This window comes from Myxocyprinus asiaticus, chromosome 3, assembly GCF_019703515.2.
Source record: "Myxocyprinus asiaticus isolate MX2 ecotype Aquarium Trade chromosome 3, UBuf_Myxa_2, whole genome shotgun sequence".
Taxonomy (NCBI): Eukaryota; Metazoa; Chordata; class Actinopteri; order Cypriniformes; family Catostomidae; genus Myxocyprinus; species Myxocyprinus asiaticus.
The window spans coordinates 44,871,666-44,896,781 of record NC_059346.1 but is presented as its reverse complement, the minus strand read 5'-3'; the positions used below and the strand labels follow the sequence as shown (position 1 = coordinate 44,896,781).

The following is a 25,116-nucleotide window of genomic DNA, read 5'->3' as shown; positions in this document are numbered from 1 at the left end:
TTACACTGCTGCCACATGATTGGCTATTTAGATAATCGCATGAATAAGTATGTGTACAGGTGTACCTAATATAGTGCTCTCTATACAGTCAACTAACTTTCCAGCAACAATAAAAAAAAACGTAGCTTTGAAATATGTATCTTTGAAAAGAGCCAAGAGATCAGTTTGTGATGTTTCCATCTTCTATTGGTCACACTCCTTCTTGTCATCCAGATTCGCAGGTCAGAGTTTGCCAATCTTGAACTATCCTCCGCAGCGTAGAGCGAAATTTCTTATTAAATATGGACCAAATTAAATATGGATAATTCCACTGAAAACTAAAACAGCTTTGTATAGCCACAGTTCTGAACTGAGGATGAGAAGGGAATTCCAAATGCAGCTCAAAGTGTGGTCTATTTCAGGCCATACATAATGTTTTTGAGGACAAAGGAGTTTTTGTTTTCCATCTGTAGGAATAATATAAACATGAAGTGAAAAACTAGTGCTGTGGCTGCCATGTTTGACTGTGAGCAGCCAATTGTGGCAGACAATGTAAATAATGAAAGTGGGAGTGTGTGAGTGGAGTGTGGAGATCCTCTGCTACAGATGATTTTACTCTCTAAAGAGCTCCTTCTGAATTGAAGCATTTTGGGCACTGTTGTTCACTTTGTGTTGGGAAATTCATATGTATAATTAAGATTGTTCTATTTGGTTTTCAAGGTGGTGTTTGAGGTGGCATTTAACAGTGCTAGTAGTGGCTATGTTGCTCTAGATGACATCTCTTTTTCCTCAGAGTTCTGCCACATAGAGACAGGTCAGTACAGTGCCGTTGCATAATAAGCAATAACATGCCTTATGCAGCTAAGCATCACAATACTGTCTGTGGAGTTCTAAAGCACTTGCAAGTTTGTATGGCCTCACTTCAAGGGTCAATGTTACCTGTGTATCATCTGTTAAATCTTTTTTAGAAATGTGTTTTTGGTTGGGAATCTGGAGACATACAGTCTTTTTCTATGTATAGCAGGGGATTTTCTTGCTGTTATTTAGTTATTTAGCAATCAGAGTGAGAAATTCCCTTCAGTCAGCAATGGCAGATGTTCAGTTGGTGATTTTGTTTCATGTGACTCATGTTTCAGAGCCAGCTTTTGACCCTTCTGTTGCAAACTGTGACTTTGAAGAAGGACTGTGTCAGTACTATCAGGAACAGATTGGTGGTGCAGTGTGGAACAGGGTCTCTGTGAAACCAAATGCTTACCGCATCGGGGATCACACCACAGGCACTGGTGCGGAAGTGAGCCTATTCTATCCCTTATTTCTCCAAATTTGAGGAGTGTGACATCCAAAAATTGCAATAGCTTGATCAAATTATATCTTAATAAAGTGTAAACATAATAAAGTGATATTGTTTATCTGGGGTGGTTAAAAACTATAACTTTAAAACTGTTTTCATGCATGTAAAATATTTGGTCATTTTTTATTCTCATATCCCATGTAGAATAGACTATGCAAATATTTTAAGGCATGAGACTCCTAGAACAGAATCTACCTCATGCATTTTTAATTTTCCTTCATTATAAATGAAATTACCAAAGAAGAAAATTAAACAAAAAGTATTTAAAATATCATAAAATTCTCTCTGGAGTACTCAAAGATTTATTTAACAGTAAGACAGAGAGAACCTGTCTAAATGGTAATATGAAATATTAAGGTCTGACAACTGAATGCAATGAGAATGATCTCTCAAACGCTAACAACTTTAATCCATCCTTTACATCCACAGGGTCTTTTCTTCTGGCCAATACTCGTTTTACCTCTCGTCCAGGGTATGTGGGTCGCCTTTTTGGACCCTTCCTACCAGGGAACCACAAATACTGCCTTAGGTTCTACTATGCCCTGCATGGCTTCATGAAAATAGATAATGCTCTGGCACTGTACGTCTATGATGAAAACAATGTTGCTCAAGAAAAAATCTGGACTGTGTTTGAGAGGTCTAAAGATGTTTGGACAGAGGTGGAAGTCACCTACCAGAAGCCAATGTCTACTAAAGTAAGTCTAAAATGGACTGATGGATTGTTGGTCAATAAATGAGAGAGTTTTTAACTATTATACATCAAAGCAGAATTCTGTTCATGATCAAGGCTGATTTGATTTATTTCAGTGTTTAGTGGAGTAAAATATAATAATATAATAAATCGGTCTGATGATAAATAACTTGAAGGTTTAAGTGTTCTTCAGATTGGAGATGATGGAAGGACACTGTGCACAAATACAGTTTTAAAGTTTTTTGTTTTAGTAAAACATTCTCTTATAATTACCAAATGATAAGCCACCTCAAATCTTTAACTGCACTTCAGTTCACCCCATAAATTAATTTAAAAGGACTTAGATTAAATTCTTGTAGTAAGCTCAAGGATTCTGATTTTGAGTATAATTTAATAGCAAAACTCTTATTAATGCAGTGTCTGGCTACCGGCATAGCACATCAAAACCACATTTATAGCTTTCCCATTTGTGGAATACGTTGTGCTTCCTCAAAATGTCAAAGTAATTTCAAAGAAATATTACCGTAAAATCACAGGTATGTTTTAAATTGAGTTTTGCTAATTTTCTAAAGACAAATAACTGTAGTCATTAATATTTGAAAATGACTGTTGAAGTTATTTAATCTTTGTCAATAGTTAATAAATAGTTTTTTCAATAAAAGTTCCTTGTTCAATTGGTTCAGTTACAAGGGTCTGGGACATAAACCCATCATAATGATAATGATGTTTGAATAGTTGAACAACACTTATTGCTCTTAATTTATCAGTCTTAATATTTGTATTTTTACCTTTTCATTATCTTCCCTTTAAGATAGCATTTGTCAGCATCTGCAGAAACTTCTGGGATTGTGGACTTGTATCTCTTGATGACATCTCAGTGGCCCTTGGAGACTGTCAGGTCACTACAGGTATGTCCCTCTTGATAGAGTAAGAATACGTCCGCATTAATCAGTAAAGCTCTTCGTCCACACTGCTGTCTTCCTCACTGAAATGAATGAAAAGTCTTAAATCCCCTTACTGCGCATGTGAAAAATCACCATTCCATGTACGGTCTGAAACACAGTTGTCCTCGTGTTCTGTCGCTGGACAGTAATTCCAAGTAAACTTCCATCGCTTTGAAGGAATACAATATGAAGGTTGTACAAAGTAACATTTATCTTTACAAATGCCATCAGAGTGAATAGCAGGCACAACAATGCCACTTCAACGAGGGCCGCCATCATGATTGTTTTGGGTTGAATGGATCACATGACTGCGTCACATGACAACAAATACGTCATCGTTTTCAAATATCTCGATTTCCCCTGTCCACATTCCAACACGAAGACTGTGTTTACAAATGTATCCACTTGGGAGAGCGTTTTCAAAAAGCTCAGTTTTCGCTGTCAAAAATGCCATCTCTGTGGATGAAAGGCCAAAACGTAGAGAAAAAGATGTGTTTTCAAATGAAAATGTATTAGTGTGGACGTGGCCTAAAAAGTTGTAGACCAGCATCCTCCATTTTTGGAAAATTGTGTTAGAACAACTTATTGCTCATTGCATACTTAACCCTAACCCTACCGAATTCTCACTTTAATGGAGAACAACTAAAAATCTTAAGAACCTAATTGTGTACTCACCTGAAAATTTCCATTCATATAAGCATTGTTAATATTTTGGCTCACAAAGTGTTTTTTCCATCTTCTAATGAGAAAAGTGACCCTAAATTTTGAATTGTCCTACAAAAAAAAAATGCCGTTCAACCCAGGTTTATTGCTTTTATCAATCTGAAACCCATGATTCATGGAAGATTTAAGGTGCTCATTTGTTCTATTAAAGGGCAAACTTTATTACTTGTTACTTGTCTGTATTGTGAGCAGGTTATAAATAATGTGGAAGAGAATGGGCAAGGCCCTTGTGTAAGGTTCTTAAATATGCTGTTTATAGATCAATATTCCATGGCAATGGCGAACATCTGCCCTCAAAAGCATAGAAATTAAATGGGCAGTGCCGGCTGTGGTAGACAGAAATAGACATGCTTTAGCCATTTCACTCGTGTAGTGTTTACAGACATGAAAATAGAGTATGGCCTAATAACAGTTTTAGAATTGCTGCTCATTTTTATAATGCATAGGATATACATCATGATGGCGCCGTGGATGGCCGCCTCGGTGTGGAGCGCTCCTATTGTTTTGTTGTTTTTGTTTGTTTGTCCTGTGTTTAGTAATCCTTTTCCAGTCAGTTTTACCAGAGACGAACTGCTGAACATTCGACAGCTTATACCAGACAGTCTTTTCCCGGTTTTTGAATATTCAGACATTTTGCTAGACATTTTAGTTGGAGGCGTGGCTTTGTTGTTCAGGAGACGCAGGCGAGGAAGACGAGCCGGAAGACTTCAGTTCGGCTTTCGACACCATCATCCCAGCTATACTCCAGAATAAAATACACCAACTCTCTGTTCCCATGTCTATCTGTCACTGGATTACCAGCTTTCTGACGAACAGGCAGCAGCTTGTGAGACAGGGGAAACTCACTTCCAGCACCTGTACAATCAGCACTGGTGCCCCCCAGGGATGTGTGCTCTCCCCACTACTCTTCTCCCTCTACACCAATGACTGCATCGCCAAGGACCCCTCTGTCAAGCTCCTGAAGTTTGCAGATGACACCACTGTCATCGGCCTCATCCGAGATGATGATGAGTCTGCATACAAAAGGGAGTTTGAACAGCTGGCTGTCTGGTGCAGTCAAAACAACCTTGAGCTGAACACGCTCAAAACGGTGGAGATGATTTTGGACTTTAGGAGGAACACCCCAACACTGACCCCCCTCACCATTCTAAATAGCACTGTGGCAGCAGTGGAGTCATTCAGGTTCCTGGGCACTACCATCTCACAGGACCTGAACTGGGAGACACACATTGACTCCATTGTGAAAAAGGCCCAGCAGAGGTTGTACTTCCTTGGCCAGCTGAGGAAGTTCAACCTGCTGATACAGTTCTACTCAGCGGTCATTGAGTCTGTCCTCTGCACTTCTATAACTGTCTGGTTTGGTTCAGCTACGAAATCAGATATCAGAAGACTACAAAGGACAATTCAGACTGCTGAGAGGATTATTGGTTGCCCCCTGCCCTCCCTTCAAGAAGTATACACTTCCAGAGTGAGGAAAAAGGCTGGAAAAATCACTCTGGACCCCACTCACCCTGCCCACTACCTTTTTGAATGGTTGTCTTCTGTCCGGGGCTTCAGAGCTCTGAGCACCAGAACCGTCAGGCACAGGAACAGTTTTTTCCCTCAGGCTATCCATCTCATCAACAGTTAAATTGCCCCATTGAGCAATAACTATGTGCAGTACACAGTTTAGTCTTTTTTTATATTTATCCAACACATCCAACCTCTTCTGCCACTTCATTCCTATGGAAAAAACAAAAACAAAAAACAAAAAAAACATTGCACTGTACATAACAGATTTGTATGTGCACAGTACATAACAGATAACAGATTTGTATTAGATTGCACTACGTATGTGTATGTGTGTATGTATGTATGTGTGTGTCTGTGTGTGTATGTACGTATGTGTATAACTATTTTTTATTTTTTATTATTATCTATGTCTTGCTGCTGTTTTTGTATTGTTTTTGTATTGTTGTACACTGGAAGCTCCTGTCACCAAGACAAATTCCTTATATGTGTAAGCATACTTGGCAATAATGCTGATTCTGATTCTGATTCTGATTCTGATCAGGGACTAAAAACAGTAGTGTTTTTCATTTCGGTTCATTCTGAGCAAAAACAATGTTTTTTCGTTCCGGTTCAGAATTTCCGCAGCCTCCTTTCCAAAAGGTGACTGGTTAGAACAAAATAACAGAACAGTTAATAAAGTTATTTTAAAAATGACAGTACTCTGTGCAAAGGGCTGGATGAAATACCTATTGCAGTGTTGCCAGATCTCTCAAGAGAAACAAGCAACATGGTCTGGAACAACAAGCCCAAAATAAGTAACTTGCCTCACCAAAATAAGTGAAAATAAGGGTAACACTTTACAGTAAGTTTCCATTTGTTAACATTAGTTAATGCATTAGTTATCATGAATAAACCATTTACAATATATTTTTTACATTATTTATTCATCTTTGTTAATGTTGTTAGTTAATAATAATAAAAAAAAAAAGTTGTTCATTGTTAGTTCATGTTAGTTCATAGTGCATTAACTAATGTTAACTAATACAACTTTTGATTTTAAAAATGTATATGTTAAAATTAACATTAACTAAGATTAATAAATGCTTAAAAAGTATTGTTCATTGTTAGTTCATGTTAACTAAAGTTGTTAATTAATGTTAACAAATGGAACATTATTGTAAAGTGTCACCAAAATAAGCAATACATTTTTTCATGTGTGGTGGATTTATCGGCATAGCAAGCAGTTCATTAACAGTTAAGTATAGTTTTATTTACAGATCTGCTTCTGAGTAAAAACACGGCAGCATCATATCTGTTTTAATGCATCATATCTAACAATAATTCAGCGAAGACTTGGAAACTTAATTTTTACCTCTAATAATGTTTTCCTTGTATCTGGATTAACTATGCATGTACAGTTGAAGTCAGAAGTTTACATACACTTATATTGAAGTCATTAAAGCTAATTTTTTTTTAACCACTCCACAGATTTCATATTAGCAGACTATAGTTTTGGCAAGTCATTTAGGACATCTACTTTGTGGATGACACAAGTAATATTTCCAACAATTGTTTACAAACAGATTGTTTCACTTTTAATTGACTATTTCACAATTCCAGTGGGATAGAAGTTTACATACACTAAGTTAACTGTGCCTTTAAGCAGCTTGGAAAATTCCAGAAAATTATGTCAAGCCTTTATACAGTTAACCAGTTAGCTTCTGATAGGAGGTGTTCTGAATTGAAGATGTACCTGTGGATGTATTTTAAGGCCTACCTTCAAACTCAGTGCCACTTTGCTTGACATCATGGAAAAATCAAAAGAAATCAGCCAAGACCTCAGAAAAAAACAAAACAACTGTGGACCTCCACAAGTCTGGTTCATCATTGGGAGCAATTTCCAAACACCTGAAGGTACCACATTCATCTGTAAAAACAATAGTACGCAAGTATAAATACCATGGGACCACACAGCCATCGTAACGCTCAGGAAGGAGACACATTCAGTCTCCTAAAGATGAACATAGTTTGGTGCAAAAAGTGCAAATCAATCCCAGAACAACAGCAAAGGACCTTGTGAAGATGCTGGAGGAAACAGGAAGACAAGTATCTATATCCACAATAAAACTTGTTCTATATTGACATAACCTGAAAGGCTGCTCAGCAAGGAAGAAGCCAATGCTCCAAAACCACCATAAAAAAGCCAGACTACAGTTTTCAAAGATCTTACTTTTTGTGGAAATGTCCTCTGGTCTGATGAAACAAAATGGTCATAATGACCATCGTTATGTTTGGAGGAAAAAGGGTGAGGCTTGCAAGCTGAAGAACACCATCCCAACCGTGAAGCATGGGGGTGGCAGCATCATGTTGTGGGAGTGCTTTGCTGCAGGAGGGACTGGTGCACTTCACAAAATAGATGGCATCATGAGGAAGGAAAATGATGTGGATATATTGAAGCAACATCTCAAGACATCAGCCAGGAAGTTAAAACTCGGTCGCAAATGGGTCTTCCAAATGGACAATGACCCCAAGCATCCCTCCAAAATTGTGGCAAAATGGCTTAAGGACAACAAAGTCAAGGTATTGGAGTGGCCATATCAAAGCCCTGACCTCAGTCCAATAGAAAATGTGTGGGCTGAACTGAAAAATCATGTGTGAGCAAGGAGGCCTACAAACCTGGCTCAGTTACACCAGTTCTGTCTGGAGGAATGGGCCAAAATTCCAGCAACTTATCGTGAGAAGCTTGTGGAAGGCTACCCAAAACATTTGACCCAAGTTAAACAATTTAAAGGCAATGCTACCAAATACTAACAAAGTGTATGTAAACTTCTGACGCACTGGGAATGTGATGAAAGAAATAAAAGCTGAAATGAATCATTCTCTACTATTATTATGTCATTTCACATTCTTAAAATGAAGTAGTGATCCTAACTGACCTAAGACAGGCAATGTTTTCTACAATTAAATGTCAGGAATTGTGAAAAACTGATTTTAAATATATTTGGCTACGGTGTATGTAAACTTCTGACTTCAACTCTAGTATTTATACATAGTTCTACAGGCCTTCATTCAGAGAATGCGACATTCACAATGGGCAGTTAGGCAAAGAAATGTGTAATGCAGCAGTTTTCTTCAGGATCAAAGCACGTTTCATTTTTTCCGGCAACATGAAGTGGTGTAGTTCCAAAAATTTACTGTGATAAACCCTTTGGCCTTTCGTTCCATGAAAACATTTTCGGAACAAAATTAACCAGTTATAACCAGTTACCAGCATTTAAAAATAACATTTTCACTCCAGAACAATTTAAAATCACGGTTACATTCTGCTAAAACTTTAGTTCGTTTTCGGTTTTCGTTCCTTGAACCATTTTTAGTCCCTGCATAGGATTACTCTTAGCCATTATCATAGATTTGTGCTCTGTTTAGGACCATTGAAGCCACCTCCTGGACATTGTAACTTTGAAACTGGTGACTGTGGCTACACCCAGAAAAAGAAAATTAAGAAGGGACATTGGTTACGGATTAGGGGACAGACACCCACCTCCTACACAGGACCGAAGGGGGACCACACCTTAGGGGTAGGTGAGTCAACTCTAATCCTCAGTGCAAATGCAGAGATATTCCGATTTAACACAAAAACATTTGTGAAATGCTTTATAATCGTTGATTTTACCAGACAGTGCACACTAAGTCTTGTCCTGCTCTGACTTCAAGGTTACTTCATGTACATTGAGGCGTCACACATGTTACCCGGTCAGTCTGCCCGGTTGATGTCCACTGAGCTCAGGGGTTCAACCGGACCGCAATGTCTGATCTTCTTCTACCACATGTATGGCTCGGGCACAGGGACCCTGAGCGTTCTGCTGCATAAGGGGGACAGAGAGATGTTGCTTTGGACGAGACAAGGGGAACAAAGTGTGTCCTGGATGAAGGCCACAGTGGATTATGAGTGTTACACAAGGCATTGGGTTAGAGACACACACATACTTCCTTTCTTGTTGAATACTGTCTTTGATAATGTCCACATCAAAACTATTTATTAACCTTTAAAAGGCAGTTTGATCACTGAAAAGAAGGTACTTGCATGCCAGGCAAATGATGGAGTATCACAGTATCACATACTTTAAACATCACTTTGTTACTTGATGTTGTTATTTTTATTTTTAGTTTTAATGTCTCCCTAATTGTTTGCAGATTATATTTGAAGCCATCAGAGGATCTTCAGTAAGGAGTGACATTGCTATTGATGATATTGTGTTTAAAAAGGGACCTTGCAAAGGTGAGTGAAAAAAACACTTGGTTTGGTACCAAAACAAGAATACAGTGTTGCTCAAATGCGACATCCATGGGTGTAATACAATTTCCTGCTCTACTCTTACATAATTTGAAATTAAAATGAATGTCAACTTCTTCAAAGAAGAATGACTTCTTCTGAGCTGTAGTCTGTGTGTTCAAATACATAACCAGAAGGCTGAAGAGGAAGTGTCAGTGGTTCAGACATCACCTCATTTTCTCACGGCTCATTTGTGTCGTACAGTGGCTTCTTTTACATGATGTATTGAGGCATCCTGTGTGAGGTCAGTTGGCTGCACTGCTAGAGTGCAGTAACAGCAAGAGGGGGAAGCAGTTTTTTTTTTTTTTTTTTACTGCATTTCCCATACAAGTGGTTTGTGGAAGGGATTACATACTGTCATTGCAATTACCTGATTCTGTCTGTCAGTTCACGGAGGTAGCAGTAATATCGGACCCTGTAAAATAATATAGAACAATGTATTTGTATAATATATATATTTTTTTACTTTTATTTCTCTCTCTCTCTCTCTCTTTCTCTCTCTCTCTTTCTATAGATCCTGCAGACAGCATCCCATACTCAGGCTTCTCTGAGAATTTTAATGAGATTGAGTACTAAGCAAGGCCTTGGAATGCTGATGTGTGTTTGTTTTTATTTGTGATTCACTGGGAACAGGCATTGAGACATCTTGGGAACTGTTTTAGTTTTGTGTACTTTGTTTATAGAATATCAGAAATTACTTTTAATTTTTGTAATGTGTTGACATTGCTCAGCAGCATGCTGCTGGGTAGCATACATGGGTTGTTGTTAAAACTTTTTGCTGATGTGAATGTTTTCTTGTTTCTTTTTACATTGATCCGTGTCCAGTTGTATACATTCTCACTTACAGTGTTACATTTACTAAACAACCTTTGTTTTTAATTGAAAAGGCTTTGTCAGGTTTAGTAATAAACCATATCCACAATATTCCTGAGTCCCATGACGCTTTGCGGGTGATGTGGGCTGAACTTCCGTTTAAGTGTACACAATCGTAATGTTATGTACTAACGCAGCATTAAAAATGACAGAAACTTGAGAACAAATGATCACAGAATTATAGCGAGGCGATATTGTTCTTCCCACCTACTGTTAATGATTATGGATTTCAGGATGACGGCCAAATATTGCAAATAGAAGCATTTGAGTTATTTTGTTGAGTTTTATCCATCGATAGAAGAACCTGAGCAGACTAACCTGATAAGCTATGCAGCCTATTAGCGCCTTCACAGCTGTAAAGTTGGACATGTTTTGAGAACTGTAGATAATTATGTTTATTTTAAAGCATGCATTGAGTCTAGTCAGAACCTGAAGAGTTTGTTGTACTGAGATTATGTACTTACTGCAGATACAGGGGAGGTCCAGACAGCAAGATGCTTGTGTATTACAAGACTCAGGCGATGATACTGTCATGCTGCCGTTTCCCGGATAAAATACAATTATTTTGCGGGAGATTAATGTATAGTAAACTCAATCTAGCTTTATAATTGTTAGTTTACATACATAATCTCCATATCTAAATGCTATAACCAGGGGTGTAGCAGACATTTTATAAAAGGGGGGGGGGGACAGCTGTGAGTAGGTGTCTCACACAGACCCAACACTTACAGTGCAGTATTAATATATTACAGTATATATTCATATAAGTATTATATTAATATATACGTATTATTTACTTTTAATATTTGTAGTATTTTAAAGATTCAATTATTGCAAAAATTTTGCTAAATTAGCTGCAAAAATAAAGGGCATCTTTTGGAGCACTTGATTCTGTTTCACACATGACAATAAAAGAATGAGCATAAGCTGGTCCTGAATAAATTATTTAATCAATTACAATAATGACAAACAATTTTTATTTTTTACTCTGTGCTTGTGCATTGTGGGATTTAAATGCATCCAAGTGGCTCGAGTGTTTTGACTACGTTCACCAAAATTCGATCAGATCCATTTAATGATTCAGTGATCATTTCTGGTGATGCCAGAAGAGGGTGACAAATGAGTGTCTTGTGTGAAATTAGTTAGTCACTTAATTAACGATCAAAAGAACATTTTAATCCTTTACAATTTGTATGTCTGCTGACCTATAAAGAGACTTTAGTAGAGGTTTTAAGCATTATAAGAACAAAAAGCAAATCTATAATTTCCCTACAGTTTTTGAGCTGCTGAGCATGACTTTTATCAAAAGACAACAATAATAGTCTTATAATAATTATAAATGAGTTTCAATAATGTCCGTATGTTTTCATGTATAAAAAAGCATGTCTACATATCTATTCACTTCAGTAAAATGTCTAAGTGTTCTAAGAACGCAGCAGATCTATCTTTTTTCCTACAGTTTGTCGACTGCACACCAACGTAGAGGTAAAAAAAACAGGAGCTGATATAAAAAACAGCTTTACATATTTAACACAGATCTAGTAATCTGCTTAAATTGGCAAAAACAACCAATCAAACTTTTACCTCACAAACATAATGTAAAAAGCATAACTTGAAGGCTCATGCGCTGATATAAACTCCACTTACAATGTGTGCTTAAAAGGTTTGCCCTTTGTTTCTGTTTTCTGCAGTGCATTTCACATTATGCTGCCAATCAAGAACGATATGCTAATAAATAACTCTCATTTGATTGTTCCTCATCTCTAGATTATTAATTTAACATCAATGCCAATAAAAAACATGGATAAATGAGCATTGTTGAAAGCAACTTTGTAGAAATGAATGGAGCCGAGTTAATTAGACTGTCATACTGATCACCTGTGATTGGATGGATGGTCTCTCAATCAGCCCAAAGTAATAAAACGCAAAGAATACTGTATTCAAATCCACCATTTATACTCAGTATTCAGACAAAAATCACCTTTTTAAAGAGTGCGAGGGATGTGTCCTCCACGTCCCCTGTGGCTGCTATGCCCTTGCTGTACCATAAATGTTTTTTACATTCATGTGTTTTTATTAAAATGAATAGTTTTTAATCCCTGTATATATTGACAGGGGACAAACCTTTCACATCTCCACTGTGGGTCTCAAAAGATATTTATAAAATAGGGAACCTATACGACGAATATGGTTTACACTCATTTCAGGATTTACAGTGTATGTTTGACCTCCCTGGCTCCTCATTCTTTCTTTACCTGAGATTGAGGTCAGCTATGAAAGCATATGGAGTTCCATAGAATATGTCATTAAAGGTGCTATATGTTAGATTGACAACAAGCATTTGAAATGGTTACTGCAGTTCAAATTCAAAATATTGGAGAGTTGTCTGCCCCGCCCCAGATTTGAAGCTCATGTGGGTTGCCAGAATGTTGACATGCAAAATCAGCCAACTCAGCATCTGTTTTAAAAGATTTTTGAGCTTTAAGCTGTCTCCATCTTCCAAAGGCATCTCCAATATTTATCCTTGTTTTACTACGCCTCTGGTCATGGTGGTTTTAGACGGATGGTGAGGCTTTTTAGGTCGGGTGGAATCTGTTATCTCTGATCCAGTTCGTTTGCTGGCTTTTATGGCTGCAGCACGCAGTGTTGTTTGCCTGAAAACTTGTTCAAAACTGGCAACCCAGCGGTGTCAATTCTGTTGGTGAGTGGGCAGTGGGCGGGATCACACAGGCCAAAACATAAACAGAAATTCCGCCCGGAATGGAAACTTCAAAATAGAATATACTGGCTGTATCATTGTTATTGGAGAAGCCAGTATTTCAACTTAGCATGTTTCCTAATTCTCTAATGACATATTATGGTCATTTTATGATTTAGTACAGTAAAAATATTATGTATAGCACCTTTAACCTCTCATCTGATGTCAAGATGGTTTGATCATAAACTCAGCAAAAAAATAAACGTTTTCTCAATTTCAACCGCTTTTATTTTCAGCAAACTTAACATGTGTAAATATTTGTATGAACATAAAAAGATTCAACAACTAAGACATAAACTGAACAAGTTTCACAGACATGTGACTAACAGAAATGGAATAATGTTAGTCCCTGAACAAAGGGGGGGTCAAACATTGTAATTTGGCCTGGCTGTATTTTGGCATTTTCATATGTATTTTAAAAATGTTATTCAAACGTACAAATTACGTTATTTTGACACCTAAATAAAACGTCACACAAACATTGTAATTTGACCTGGTTATATTTTGGTATTTTTATGACATAGCCTATTTTAAATGTCTTATTCAAACTTACTAATTACGTTATTTTTACATCTGAATAAAATGTCCCACAAAAGTCACAGTTTGGTCTGGTTATATTTTCGTATTAAATACATGCTATATTTACATTTTGTGGCTACTTAAAGAAAACATACTAGGTTGGTACTTTCACAACATTTTTAATATGTTGTACTTTGGTTATGTTATTCAGGTGCCATTTTTAGGATGTTTTAAAATGTTGGACTGCAACATAACATAACTGCAACCAAACTGCAACGTTGTGAAACCACATTTTTTTAGCAGAAACTCTGATGTTTACAAATGTGTCTAAGGGAAATGTGATATAACTGAAAATGTGGTGTCCTCGCGGTGAATGTTGGGACTCAGTGAAAGTCTGGTAGAGCAGAGGAGTGTTTGGTTTAGGTAGGAACGGGGAACAGCGGCCACATATGCTTTTGGAGTACTCTACAGACGAGTTTGTCACAGACTAACTGTGACCTAGGACTTTTATTTTGAAGGGACAGAGAAGATGCATGTGCTCACATGAACTGTTTCCACCATCACACATGCACAAAATCTAAATGCTGGCAAAAATATCATCAATTAACAGATTTGTGTTTATAGCCTTGTTAGTGTGTTGTTACATGAAATTTACTGTATTGTCCACTGATGTTAGTTTCCTTGTTTTGTCTATTTAATCTTGTTACTTTGTCTAAATGTTTAATGCTCAGTGAAGTACCGCTGCTCCCTATACATGTATTACACCGTCTGCATAGGTCACCAACTCCCTAGCGGGGCACCAGAAACTCCACCAGCTGCCCTTCCTCTCATGTTATACATTATTCAACAACTCGATAGTAGTCGCTGAACACAGACAATCGCCTCGCACAATGCACAGGCACTGATTTGAAGCAGGGACCTCTCACAACTTAAGTAAGAACCATACCCCTAGAACAACAAGCCATCCTGCTCTGCATGCTCAGCACTGCAAAGTCAACTCAAACCAAAAGAATTTCTGATGCTTAGAATACCATGTCTCTTTGGCAAGCAAAAAGTTGAATAACATTTAGCTTCTTTTGTCCCCTTTCTCATGAAGCATTCACTGCACAGTCATCTGCACCTAGCTCTCTCAAAACAGAAGTTTAATGTGTATGGAAGGTTACTTTGGAGCATTCACCATGGAACATCCCTGGTGGGTGAAAATCTACTGGACCACAAAACTACTCCTCAAACATTGTCTTTCTGACTATTGGAATCTTATCCAGGGCTTGGTCTGAGAAAATTTTCCAAGTGTAGACAAAAGGTATTACTGGGCCATGGCCAAATCCAATAGTAAACAAATAAGAGTGGTTTGGTAACCACCGGAAATCACAGTTGCGAAACCAAAATCAAAAACAATAATAAAAAAACAATAATCCAAAGCCATGCACGTTTTTGGCTTGCAGAGAGGGGAATTAGCTCAAGCTGTAGGGCATTCGCTTACCATGTGAGAGGTAGTGGGATTGATGCTGGCATTCTCCAAGTATGATCCTTGCATTTTAGATGGACTCCCTTACAAGAATCGAGAGTTCATCGCAACTTTGACGCAAATTTACCACTCCGTATTTTCACATGCAAGTGAGCTTGTGATTCACTGCAAATGTTTGCCAGAAGTTTGCAGCTCTTCACCAGTAGTGGTGAACCTGCAGAAAACCTTTGGCAACAATGGGCAATTTGCCGCAAGTTTGCCGCAAAGCTCGCCGCAAAGCTCATTTGCATGTGAAAATAATCAGTGACGTATGGATCAATAATGTAAGATAGTTCCACTGAGATTTGAACATGGTTCACTGGATTTAATGATCCAGAGTGCTAAACATTTCTCTACAGAACTGAGCCTCTCTCTGAGTTGACCCCTCTGGGGGTGGAGACCGTAATTTCTTTGTGAGATGGGGTACAGCCATGGACTAAAAGCAGCCAAAATAGTTGGTTGTCAAAACCTGGGATCAAACCAATGACCTTCAGATTTTCAATCTAACACTCTCCCAACTGAGCTATTTCAGCCTAATGGCTTTGATAAATTGCTCTATACAGATTTGCATAAAGCCAGCGATGAACAGAAGAGAGATTCAAAACAAAATGTTTCATGGCTCATACAGGGAACAAACCTGAGACCTTGGTTTTATTAGTATCACACTCTAACCAACTGAGCTAACCAGTAATGAAGAACTGTGTGGGCAAGAAGAATAATGAAGAACAGAGAGGGCGTTTGTCCAAGGCAGGCAAGTTTTGTTGAGTTGAGTTTGACCGCACCCCAAAAGTCTCTTGAGCCAATCAGATGTGTCTTTTGCTAGGTCACATGGTCATTTCTGTCCTCCCCTCAAGATAATTAATTTAAGACCTATTGTTCTAAGGTTTGTGAGTTTCCCGCTCAAAAAGTGAACATTTTAATAATTAATTTTATAAGACAACTATAACTGGAAATAACCCAAAATACTTCACACCATCACTCTGGAATTTAAAAGACAATAACTAACATACCAAACACTTGTACATATAACACTATGTAACACAATTTTTGTTCCTGGGTAGTAAGTGTTATTTCCTAATTGCTTATGCCTCAAAAGTATAGAAAATGGCTATTATTCCCCACAAACTTTGCTTTTGTGATCAGGACAGTGATATTTTAAAATGTACCTATTTCCAATGAGAAAACTGGTGAATTTGTGTCTTTTCGTTCACATAAAGTCAGAAAAAAACAACATATGAATCCAAAATCCTTCTTTATCTGTGGCCCGATGAAGACACCGGCTTTGACCTTTGCCTCAGACAGCTTAGTGAAGAAGTCTTGAAGATACTTGAAGGCTGCCGACTCCTTATCTAGAGCTCTGACAAATTGTTTCATAAGGCCCAATTTGATGTGCAGTGGTGGCATCAGCACCTTCCGGGGGTCCACCAGTGGCTCCCACTTGACGTTGTTCCTCCCCACAGAGAACTCGGTCCGCTGTGGCCAGTCCCACCTGTGGTAATGTGCCTTGGTGTCCTGGCTGTCCCAAAGGCAAATATAGCAAGAAAACTTGGTAAAACCGCCTTGGAGACCCATCAGGAATGCCACCATTTTGAAGTCTCCTATGACCTCCCAGCCGTACTCATCATACTTCAAGGCATCCAGCAAGGTCTTGATGCTGTTGTAATCCTATTTGAGGTGCACCAAGTGAGCCAGGGGAAGAGATGGGTACTTGTTACCATTATGGACCATCATGGCTTTGAATATTACTTTAGTAATACTAGACTTTATGTGAACGAAAAGACACAGATTTGCCTGTTTTCTCATTGGAAATAGGTACATTTCAAAATATCACTGTCCTGGTCACAAAAGTAAAGTTTGTGGGGAATAATAGCCTTTAAAATAATAATTTTAAGTGTAGAGAGTTGGTTATATTGAAGGACAATAGAGGTTTCCATGGCGGTCATAGAACAGTCCTTCAACTTGTCGTGATAAATTAAGATGGGGTTTTATCTGATTAAGAACAAAAAGGAGAGAGATTTTGTTGTGCTTTCCCCCGCAGTTAAGGTTTGCCAGATGTGACAAATTCAGACTTCCTGGCACCAGTCCGAATTTATTTTTAGCTCAGGAGAAAGTCAGTGTAGATTCTATATTTAAGTCATTCTGTGTAGAATTGTTCAATTTCTCTTAGTTTTCTTCAGCCTCAAAGTCCTACATGTGTATCAAAGTTTCCTTAGGAGCACTCACCATGTCACATTCCTCTTGAGTGCAAACTACATTACCACAAAACTCGCTTTTGATAGTGGATCACTACCTCGTGATACTCCTTGGATGTTGTCTTTCTGAATATTGCAAGGTATTTCTTGCCCATGGCCCAATCCAAAAAGAATCAAACAAGAGTGGTTGGGAAACTCCGGGATGCACAACTGAGGAACCAAAAACAATGAAAGCAAGGCGCCTTGTACAACTACATGTAGGGGAATGGTAGAGTGCTCGCATATCATGCGAGATGTAGTGGGATCAATGATACCAGCGTTCTCCATTTGGGAGTTGTGAATTATAAAATGGGATGCATTAAGGAAAATTTTTAATGCTTAGGGACGTTCTATACATCCTTTGTATACATTTAGGAAATTGTTGTACGTAATGTTTAAGATTGTCTGTATAAATGAGGCCACTGACCATCAGAGAATGCATTCCCAACAGGAGATTCGGAGGCTAGCTGCTTTTGAAAAGCCCCTCTGATTGGGTTCTCCATACCTTTGGCACAAAATCTGAAGAAGGTCCCACTGAGATTTGAACTCAGATCACCAGATTCAAAGTCTAGAGTGCTAACCATTACACCATGGAACCAAGCATTTCTCTGAATTGCCCCCCTGAGGGTGGAGACTGTAATTGCTCTGCGCAAACGGGTATGATGTGGGCTGAGGACAGCCATGGAATAAAAAGCAGCTGACAGAGCTGGTGGCCAAAACCCAGGATCAGACCAGGGACCTTCAGGTCTTCAGTTTAACACTCTCCCAACTGAGCTTTTCTGGCCTAACAGTGTTGAGCTATTGCTCTATATGGATTTGCATGAGGCCAGCTGGCATGGAGATCTGAGCAGAAGAGAGAGAGATTCAAAACAAAACACTTCCCAGCCCATACAGGAATCAAACACACAACCATGGCATTATTAACACCATGCTCAAACCAACTGAGCTAACCAGTCATGCAGAAATGCTATTTGGGCCCAAATTCCCACAAAATTCTTATAAAGTGTGATGCATTAAGAAATTTTTTTTCATGCTTAGGGACATTTTATAAATCCTTTGTAGGAACATTTAGGAAATTATTGTACATCCATGACTAAGGTCATTTTACAAACATCTTTATAAATGAGGCCACTGGCCATTAGAGTATGAATGCTTTCCCAACAGGAGATACCGAGGCTAGCTGCTTTTGAAAAGCCCGTCTGATTGGGTTCTCCAAACCTTTGGCACAAAAATTGAAGAAGGTCCCACTGAGATTTGAACTTGGATAGCTGAATTTAGAATGCTAACCATTACACCATGAAACCAATTTGCTTTCAGAAGCATTTCCCTGGATGTGGAGAATGTAATTACTTGGTGAAAATGGGCAAGAACAAGGCTGACAGTCAGTCTCTTTAGAGGCATAAGAACAGCCAACTTCTCTGTTTTTTTGTGCAAGAGAAGGTACAAAGGTCCCACCAACGTTTGAACTCAGACCACCAGATTCAATGTCTAGAGTGCTAACCATTACACCATGGAACCAAGCAGTTGTCTGAGGGGCGCAAAGGGGTATGATGTGGGCTGAGGACAGCCATGGAATAAAAAGCAGCTGACAGAGTCAGTGGCCAAAACCCAGGATCAGACCAGGGACCTTCAGGTTTTCAGTTTAACACTCTGTCTGTATAAATGAGGCCACTGACCATCAGAGAATGCTTTCCCAACAGGAGATTCGGAGGCTAGCTGCTTTTGAAAAGCCCCTCTGATTGGGTTCTCCATACCTTTGGCACAAAAGTTGAAGAAGGTCCCACTGAGATTTGAACTCAGATCACCAGATTCAAAGTCTAGAGTGCTAACCATTACACCATGGAACCAAGTGTTTCTCTGAATTGCCCCCCTGAGGGTGGAGACTGTAATTGCTCTGCGCAAACGGGTATGATGTGGGCTGAGGACAGCCATGGAATAAAAAGCAGCTGACAGAGTCAGTGGCCAAAACCCAGGATCAGACCAGGGACCTTCAGGTTTTCAGTTTAACACTCTCCCAACTGAGCTTTTCTGGCCTAGCAGCTTTGTGCTATTGCTCTATATGGATTTGCATGAGGCCAGCTGGCATGGAGAGCTGAGCAGAAGAGAGAGAGATTCAAAACAAAACACTTCCTGGCCCATACAGGGATACAACCCACAACCATGGTGTTATTAACAACACACTTGAACCATCTGAGCTAATCAGTCATGCAGAAGTGGGATGTATTAAGAAAAATATTTTTGTGCTTAGGGATGTTTTATAAATCCTTCATAGGAACATTTAGGAAATTGTTGTATGTCCATGACTAAGGTCATTTCACAAACACAGTGAGGCCACTGGCCATCAGAGTACGAAAGATTTCCCTTCAGGAGATTTGGAGGCTAACTTCTTTTTGAAAAGCCCCTCTGACTGTGTCCTCTATACCTTTGGCACAGAAGTTGCAGAAGGTCCCACTGAGATTTGAACTTGGACTGCTGGATTCAAAGTGCTAACCATTACACCATGGAACTGAGCCATTCTCTGAGTGGCCCATCTGGGGGTGGAGATTGTAAGCTCTGTGGAAAGGGGTACAAAGTGGGCCGAAGGCAGCCATGGACTAAAAGCAGCTGATAAAATTGGTTGCCAAATCTCAGAATCAAACCAGGGACCTTTAGATCATAAGTCTAATGCTCTCCCAACTGAGCTATTTCAGCCTAGGAGTGTATATAAATTGCTCTAAATGGAATTGCATGAGGTTAGCCAGCACAGGAGAGCTGAGCAGAAGAGAGATTCAAAACAAAACACTTATGGACCTGTAGAGGGATCAAAGCCTTGGTGTTACTAGCACCATGCTCTAACCAACTGAGCTAACTTGCCATGCAGAACTTTTATTGGGGCCAAAGTCCCACAACATTCTTGGTAGGTCATAATGCTAACAGTAAGACGATACACTCCATGGGAGTGAATTTTGAAGGGTATGAACAGGCTCGTCAGGATTTTAACCTGGGACCTCTCACACCCAAAGCAAGAACCATACCCCTAGATCAACAAGACACCTTGAGCTCTCTTCTCTCTTCTGCAAGTTGAACACAAACCTCATGAAGTTCTGGAGCTCAACATTCCACGTACATCTATTTCCAGTCATGCAATTACAGCTTATATTTAAATGACAGGGTAATCAAAGAAATCTTCAAAACTCTTTGGCAAGCATACAGTTCAATATTATGTCAAATCAGCAATAAATCATAACTAAAATGCTATCCTAAAATGTGCTTCTTTTGTCCTATTTCTCATTAGCACTCATTGCACAGTCATCTGCATCTATATCTTTCTTGAAACACAAGTTTAATGTGTATAGAAGTTTCCTTGGGAGCACTCACCATGTCACATTCCTCTTGGGTGCAAACCTACTTGACCAGAAAACTCACTGTGGCAAGGAGTATGGCGGGGCCGGGCCATGATGATGCATGCCTAATCAGGCTAATCAAGCTGAGGAGAGGGATAAAGGCAGCTGGAGGCGGCAATTCGGCACCAATGTAACAGGGTAAAAGGGAAAGGAGAAGGCGAGAACCGGCTTGACTATATAAATAATAATTTAATGATTAACTTAAAGCAAAAGACATACAACACAAACGCATACAGGGCAGCTGCCTGTAGCTCTCTTTCTGCCAAACTGCCACCTCCGGACGCTTTTATCCCTCTCCTCGGCTTGATTAGCCTGATTAGAGGCTGGGCGTGCATCATCACGGCCCGGCCCCGCCCTCCTCCTTGCCACACTCACTTTTCATAGCGGATCACTACCTCGTGATTCTCCTTGGATGTTGTCTTTCTGACTATTACAAGGTATTTCTGGCCCATGGCCCAAGCCAAAAAGAATCAAACAAGAGTGTTTGGGTAACTCAGGGATGCACAACCGAGGAACCAAAAAACAATGAAAGCAAGGCATGTTGTAATACTACATGTAGTGGAAATAGCTCAAATGGAGCGCTTGCTTAGCATGCGAGATGTAGTGGGAGTGATGCCCACATTCTCCACTTGGTAGCTTTCTTTTTCAGTTGCCCTTCTCTAATGTGACAGACTTAGGATGGCAATCTTAAATTGAAAGACCTGGTCCTCATTTATAAATCTTAATTTCCATGGATTTGAACCTACGTCAAAAATGAGGATCAAATCGGGATTTATAAAGGCAGAAACTGACTTGAAAATATTCTGTTGCATATGTCAACTGACAAGCATGCTCTGGTGTGCCATTGTGCGCTGACTTGTGTTTTTGATTTTTAGTGATGCAAATACGTTTGAATTTACTATTAAATGAGCACATTTACATGAACAAGAATATTCTGATATTAGTCTTATTTAGAATAAGTATGCATAATGTAAATGTTTCAGTTTGGATATCTGAAAATAATTTCCATGTATTTAAAAAAATAAATGTAGACATTTTCCAGAGTGGCCGCCAGTGTATATATATATATATATATATATATATATATATATATATATATATATATATATATATATATACTCTCTTGCTATTGCTAGTGCCAATAATTACCCCTCCATGTGGCAAAGGTGGCACATGTGCCTTCGGTTGCCGACCCCTGTGCAAGCCTTTTAAACTACTCCTCAGCATACATGCAGTCCGTTTCCTAACACTCACCCCCATGCTAATAGTACAAGGTTGTGTCTAGAAGGGATCTCTCTCTCGTCAACTTCTCGCGCATGCGCATTGTGTTAAGATGCTTTTGCCTGTGCTTTTTTGCTTGCATCTCAGCGTATTAATGATGGAAAGCATTAGAACTTCAATAATATCAATAATATAACATTATTATTATTATTATCATCATTATCATAGAGTGGCTATTTGCAAAAATACCTGCCACATAGTACGGCAATTTGCACTGAAATAGTCTGGTGGAAACAAAAAAAAATTTAAGACAAACTGCTGCTTGAGTGTCTCTATAATGGCTTAGTGTGATAAGGCCGTATAAATGTGCTTTTACTATGTGGATGACCTGGGTTCTAATCCTTCTTTTGACCCAGTTTCCCCTATCCTGTTTCCTGTCTCCACTCTTAATATTTTTCTTTAATACTACTTATAATAATAAATAAAACGAATATAAAGGTTGATTTCCTCGCAGTGATAGGTTGGTGTAGGGTGTCTGTGAGTCTTGTACATAAACACACTGCAGTGATGCCCTGTTATTATTTAATTAGAGGTGCAAATAGTATCTGTCTAACACTAGTGCAAAAATGTTGTTATTTACACTTAGTGCAAATAGCCTCTTCCTTTTTATTATTGTTAAGAAATCCTGTTGTCTTCTTGAAATCTCATATAGCATCCCATGTTTCTAGGATACAGTAATATTTTGACAAATGTTCATGTTAAGACACATATTACTTTAAATCTTAGATTCTGTTACTGTTATGTAATAATTCATTAATTAAAAAGTGTTTGTGTTGAAAATAACTTGCTGCTGTTTAAAGTCTTTTATCTCTTTTAGAACTGGAAAATGTAAAACAAATCTTGTGGAGATTTTGTTTGTGTTCTGCAGCTCACACTCCTTTGCAGTCGGATCGCAAAGAAAAATGCAAACAAATGTGTCCCCACTCAAGAAATACGTCCACTGAAGTGCAGATGCAATCTTATATTAAAATATAAAGTTCCATCTGAGTGGATTAGAACCTGGGAATTCTTATATAAGGGGCAAATACGTTACTACTTGACCATACAGTCAGACTCTTAACCACTGAGCTGATTGATGTACTTTTCCAGTGACCAACAATATCTCATGACCAAAAATAGCAGATGTAGAGCTAATGTTCTAAAATGTATTATGTGAAATATTTATTTTAAGAGCTTGAATTGATCATCAAAACTGAGTTTTCATCAAAACAGACAATTTAAAATAATCTTTTACGAGCGCTCTTTGTTGCTGAGACTTCACGCCGTGTAAGAATCTCGTGAGATTGGCAAGAGAGGGATCCCTTCAAGACAACTATAATACAACCCAAAGTGTAAATTGCAAGACACAAAATGTAAAAACAGAAATTGGTCAATAATTTTCACAATGTCACGAGTCACAATGTAGAAAAATTCAGAAAAAGAGAGAAAAGGTCAATTATCCATTCTTGAAGTATCTGAGAAAATGAAAAATGAAAGGTTTAACCCGTTTTTCTATTTTTGCATTTGGATTGGTATAGTCTGAAAATTGAACTGTGAAGTGTCACACGGACCAAATTCGTGTATCTTCCATTCATTCCATTTCTGTTTTGAAATCAAAAAATGGATAACGAAAAAATAAGTGTGTTTTCTTTTTAAATTTTTCTGCACAAGTAAAAAACAAACATAAATTGATTAATTTTTAAAAAAGTAGAATTTTAGCCTTTTTCTATTTTTGGTTTCTCATTCTCCCTCCTCAAAGCTAAAATTGAAGAGAAGAAAAACTAAAATCTAAAAAAACTCCTATTTTAATTTACTTAACTCTTCTCATCAACACTTACAAAAGTCACCAGCAGGGGGAGTAAAGATAAGATACCTAATATACTGTATATTTTATATGGGGTAAGAGGATGTGACTATTTAGATGATAAATAATTGTAAAGTAAATATGGCATTTTGTGGAAAAACGTCTCGGTTACGTACGTAACCTTGGTTCCATGAGACGAAGGGAACGAGACCCTGTGTGCTAATGCACATGGGAGTGTCCTTCCACACAACCTAGTTGAAACTTCTCTACAATAATGCCAATATTCTAATATCGGCTATGGTGTTTGAGCACTGCCCTTTTAGGCGCAAAGCTGTCTGCTATAAAAGCAGGCACGCAAACACCATTCCTCAGAATTTTCTGACTGAGAAACAAGGAGTGCATCGCTCGCACCTCAAAAGAACTCTGAGTCTTGTAGTGCGGCCAGCATTCGCAATGTCTTGTTCCCTTCGTCTCAGGGAACCAAGGTTACGTACGTAACCGAGACATTCCATTATGACTCAGTACACTTAACATTGCATGCTAATGCATATGGGGAACAGAATCCCATCATGCCGCACAAAACAACATAACTTCCAGAGGGGAAACATGATGCTGCCGTCCCATGGGATGGCGACCGACATGAGTATGCTGCAAGTGAGTGACCCTCATGTTGGGCCAGAAGGGGAGCACTCAGAATGAATATATGAACTATAGTCATATAGTGTGAATTAACCCCTTCATGAACCCAGTTGGGGAGGAAGTTTATTTATAATTAAAGTGCTTGTGACTTTATGGTAAATTACAATGACCTGAATGCAGGCGGTTGTGTAAAATGATGGGGAGCCCTTACTTAAGGGGAGGGGCATTAGTATATGTTTGGCAAACGAAATAGCAAGGGCTCTAAACAGAGAGGACTTGTGAAGAGAGAGACGTTACTAGGTTGTAAAACCTTGCTTATGTGTTTTGAGAAGATCATCCTGCTGCAAAACATGTCTTGTAAAGACACACCGTTCGTCCAAGCCCATGATGAGGCCATGCCTCTAGTTGAGTGTGCTTTTACACCAACTGGGCAAATCTTACCCTGCGACTCATAAGCCAGGGCAGTCGCATCAACAATCCAGTGAAAAAGTCTTTGCTTGGAGACGTTCCTTTCGTGCATCCTCCATAGCACACAAAGAGCTGATCAGACAGTCTGAACTGGAGGGTGCGCACAGCGTATGCGTGTAGCGCCCGCACAGAGCATAACAAATATCCGGATTATCCAAATTA

The 25,116-nt window shown here is 38.7% G+C and overlaps 1 protein-coding gene and 2 non-coding genes across 4 annotated transcripts in view; 1 reads left to right on the top strand and 2 right to left on the bottom strand.

Moving 5' to 3' along the window:
- LOC127430952 (MAM domain-containing protein 2-like) overlaps window positions 1–13,729 on the top strand; it is a 30,058-nt gene extending 16,329 nt beyond the window's left edge. The window contains exons 7-14 of one of the 2 annotated variants that reach the window (XM_051681084.1): window positions 700–793; window positions 1,116–1,262; window positions 1,760–2,025; window positions 2,833–2,929; window positions 8,606–8,761; window positions 8,894–9,147; window positions 9,374–9,458; window positions 10,027–13,729. In XM_051681084.1, the coding sequence (XP_051537044.1) occupies window positions 700–793; window positions 1,116–1,262; window positions 1,760–2,025; window positions 2,833–2,929; window positions 8,606–8,761; window positions 8,894–9,147; window positions 9,374–9,458; window positions 10,027–10,088 (1,161 nt within the window). In that variant the 3' untranslated portion in view covers window positions 10,089–13,729. Of the gene's footprint in view, window positions 1–699; window positions 794–1,115; window positions 1,263–1,759; window positions 2,026–2,832; window positions 2,930–8,605; window positions 8,762–8,893; window positions 9,148–9,373; window positions 9,459–10,026 lie in introns of those variants that run through there. The other variant, XM_051681091.1, reaches the window with a different exon arrangement.
- Window positions 13,730–17,926: 4,197 nt separating this feature from the next.
- Window positions 17,927–17,998, bottom strand: trnaq-uug (transfer RNA glutamine (anticodon UUG)). Its single transcript has one exon. It is a non-coding gene; the product is annotated as a tRNA-Gln (tRNA).
- A 1,177-nt stretch (window positions 17,999–19,175) lies between these two features.
- trnaq-uug (transfer RNA glutamine (anticodon UUG)) lies at window positions 19,176–19,247 on the bottom strand. Its single transcript has one exon. It is a non-coding gene; the product is annotated as a tRNA-Gln (tRNA).
- Between the last annotated feature and the right edge of the window lie 5,869 nt (window positions 19,248–25,116).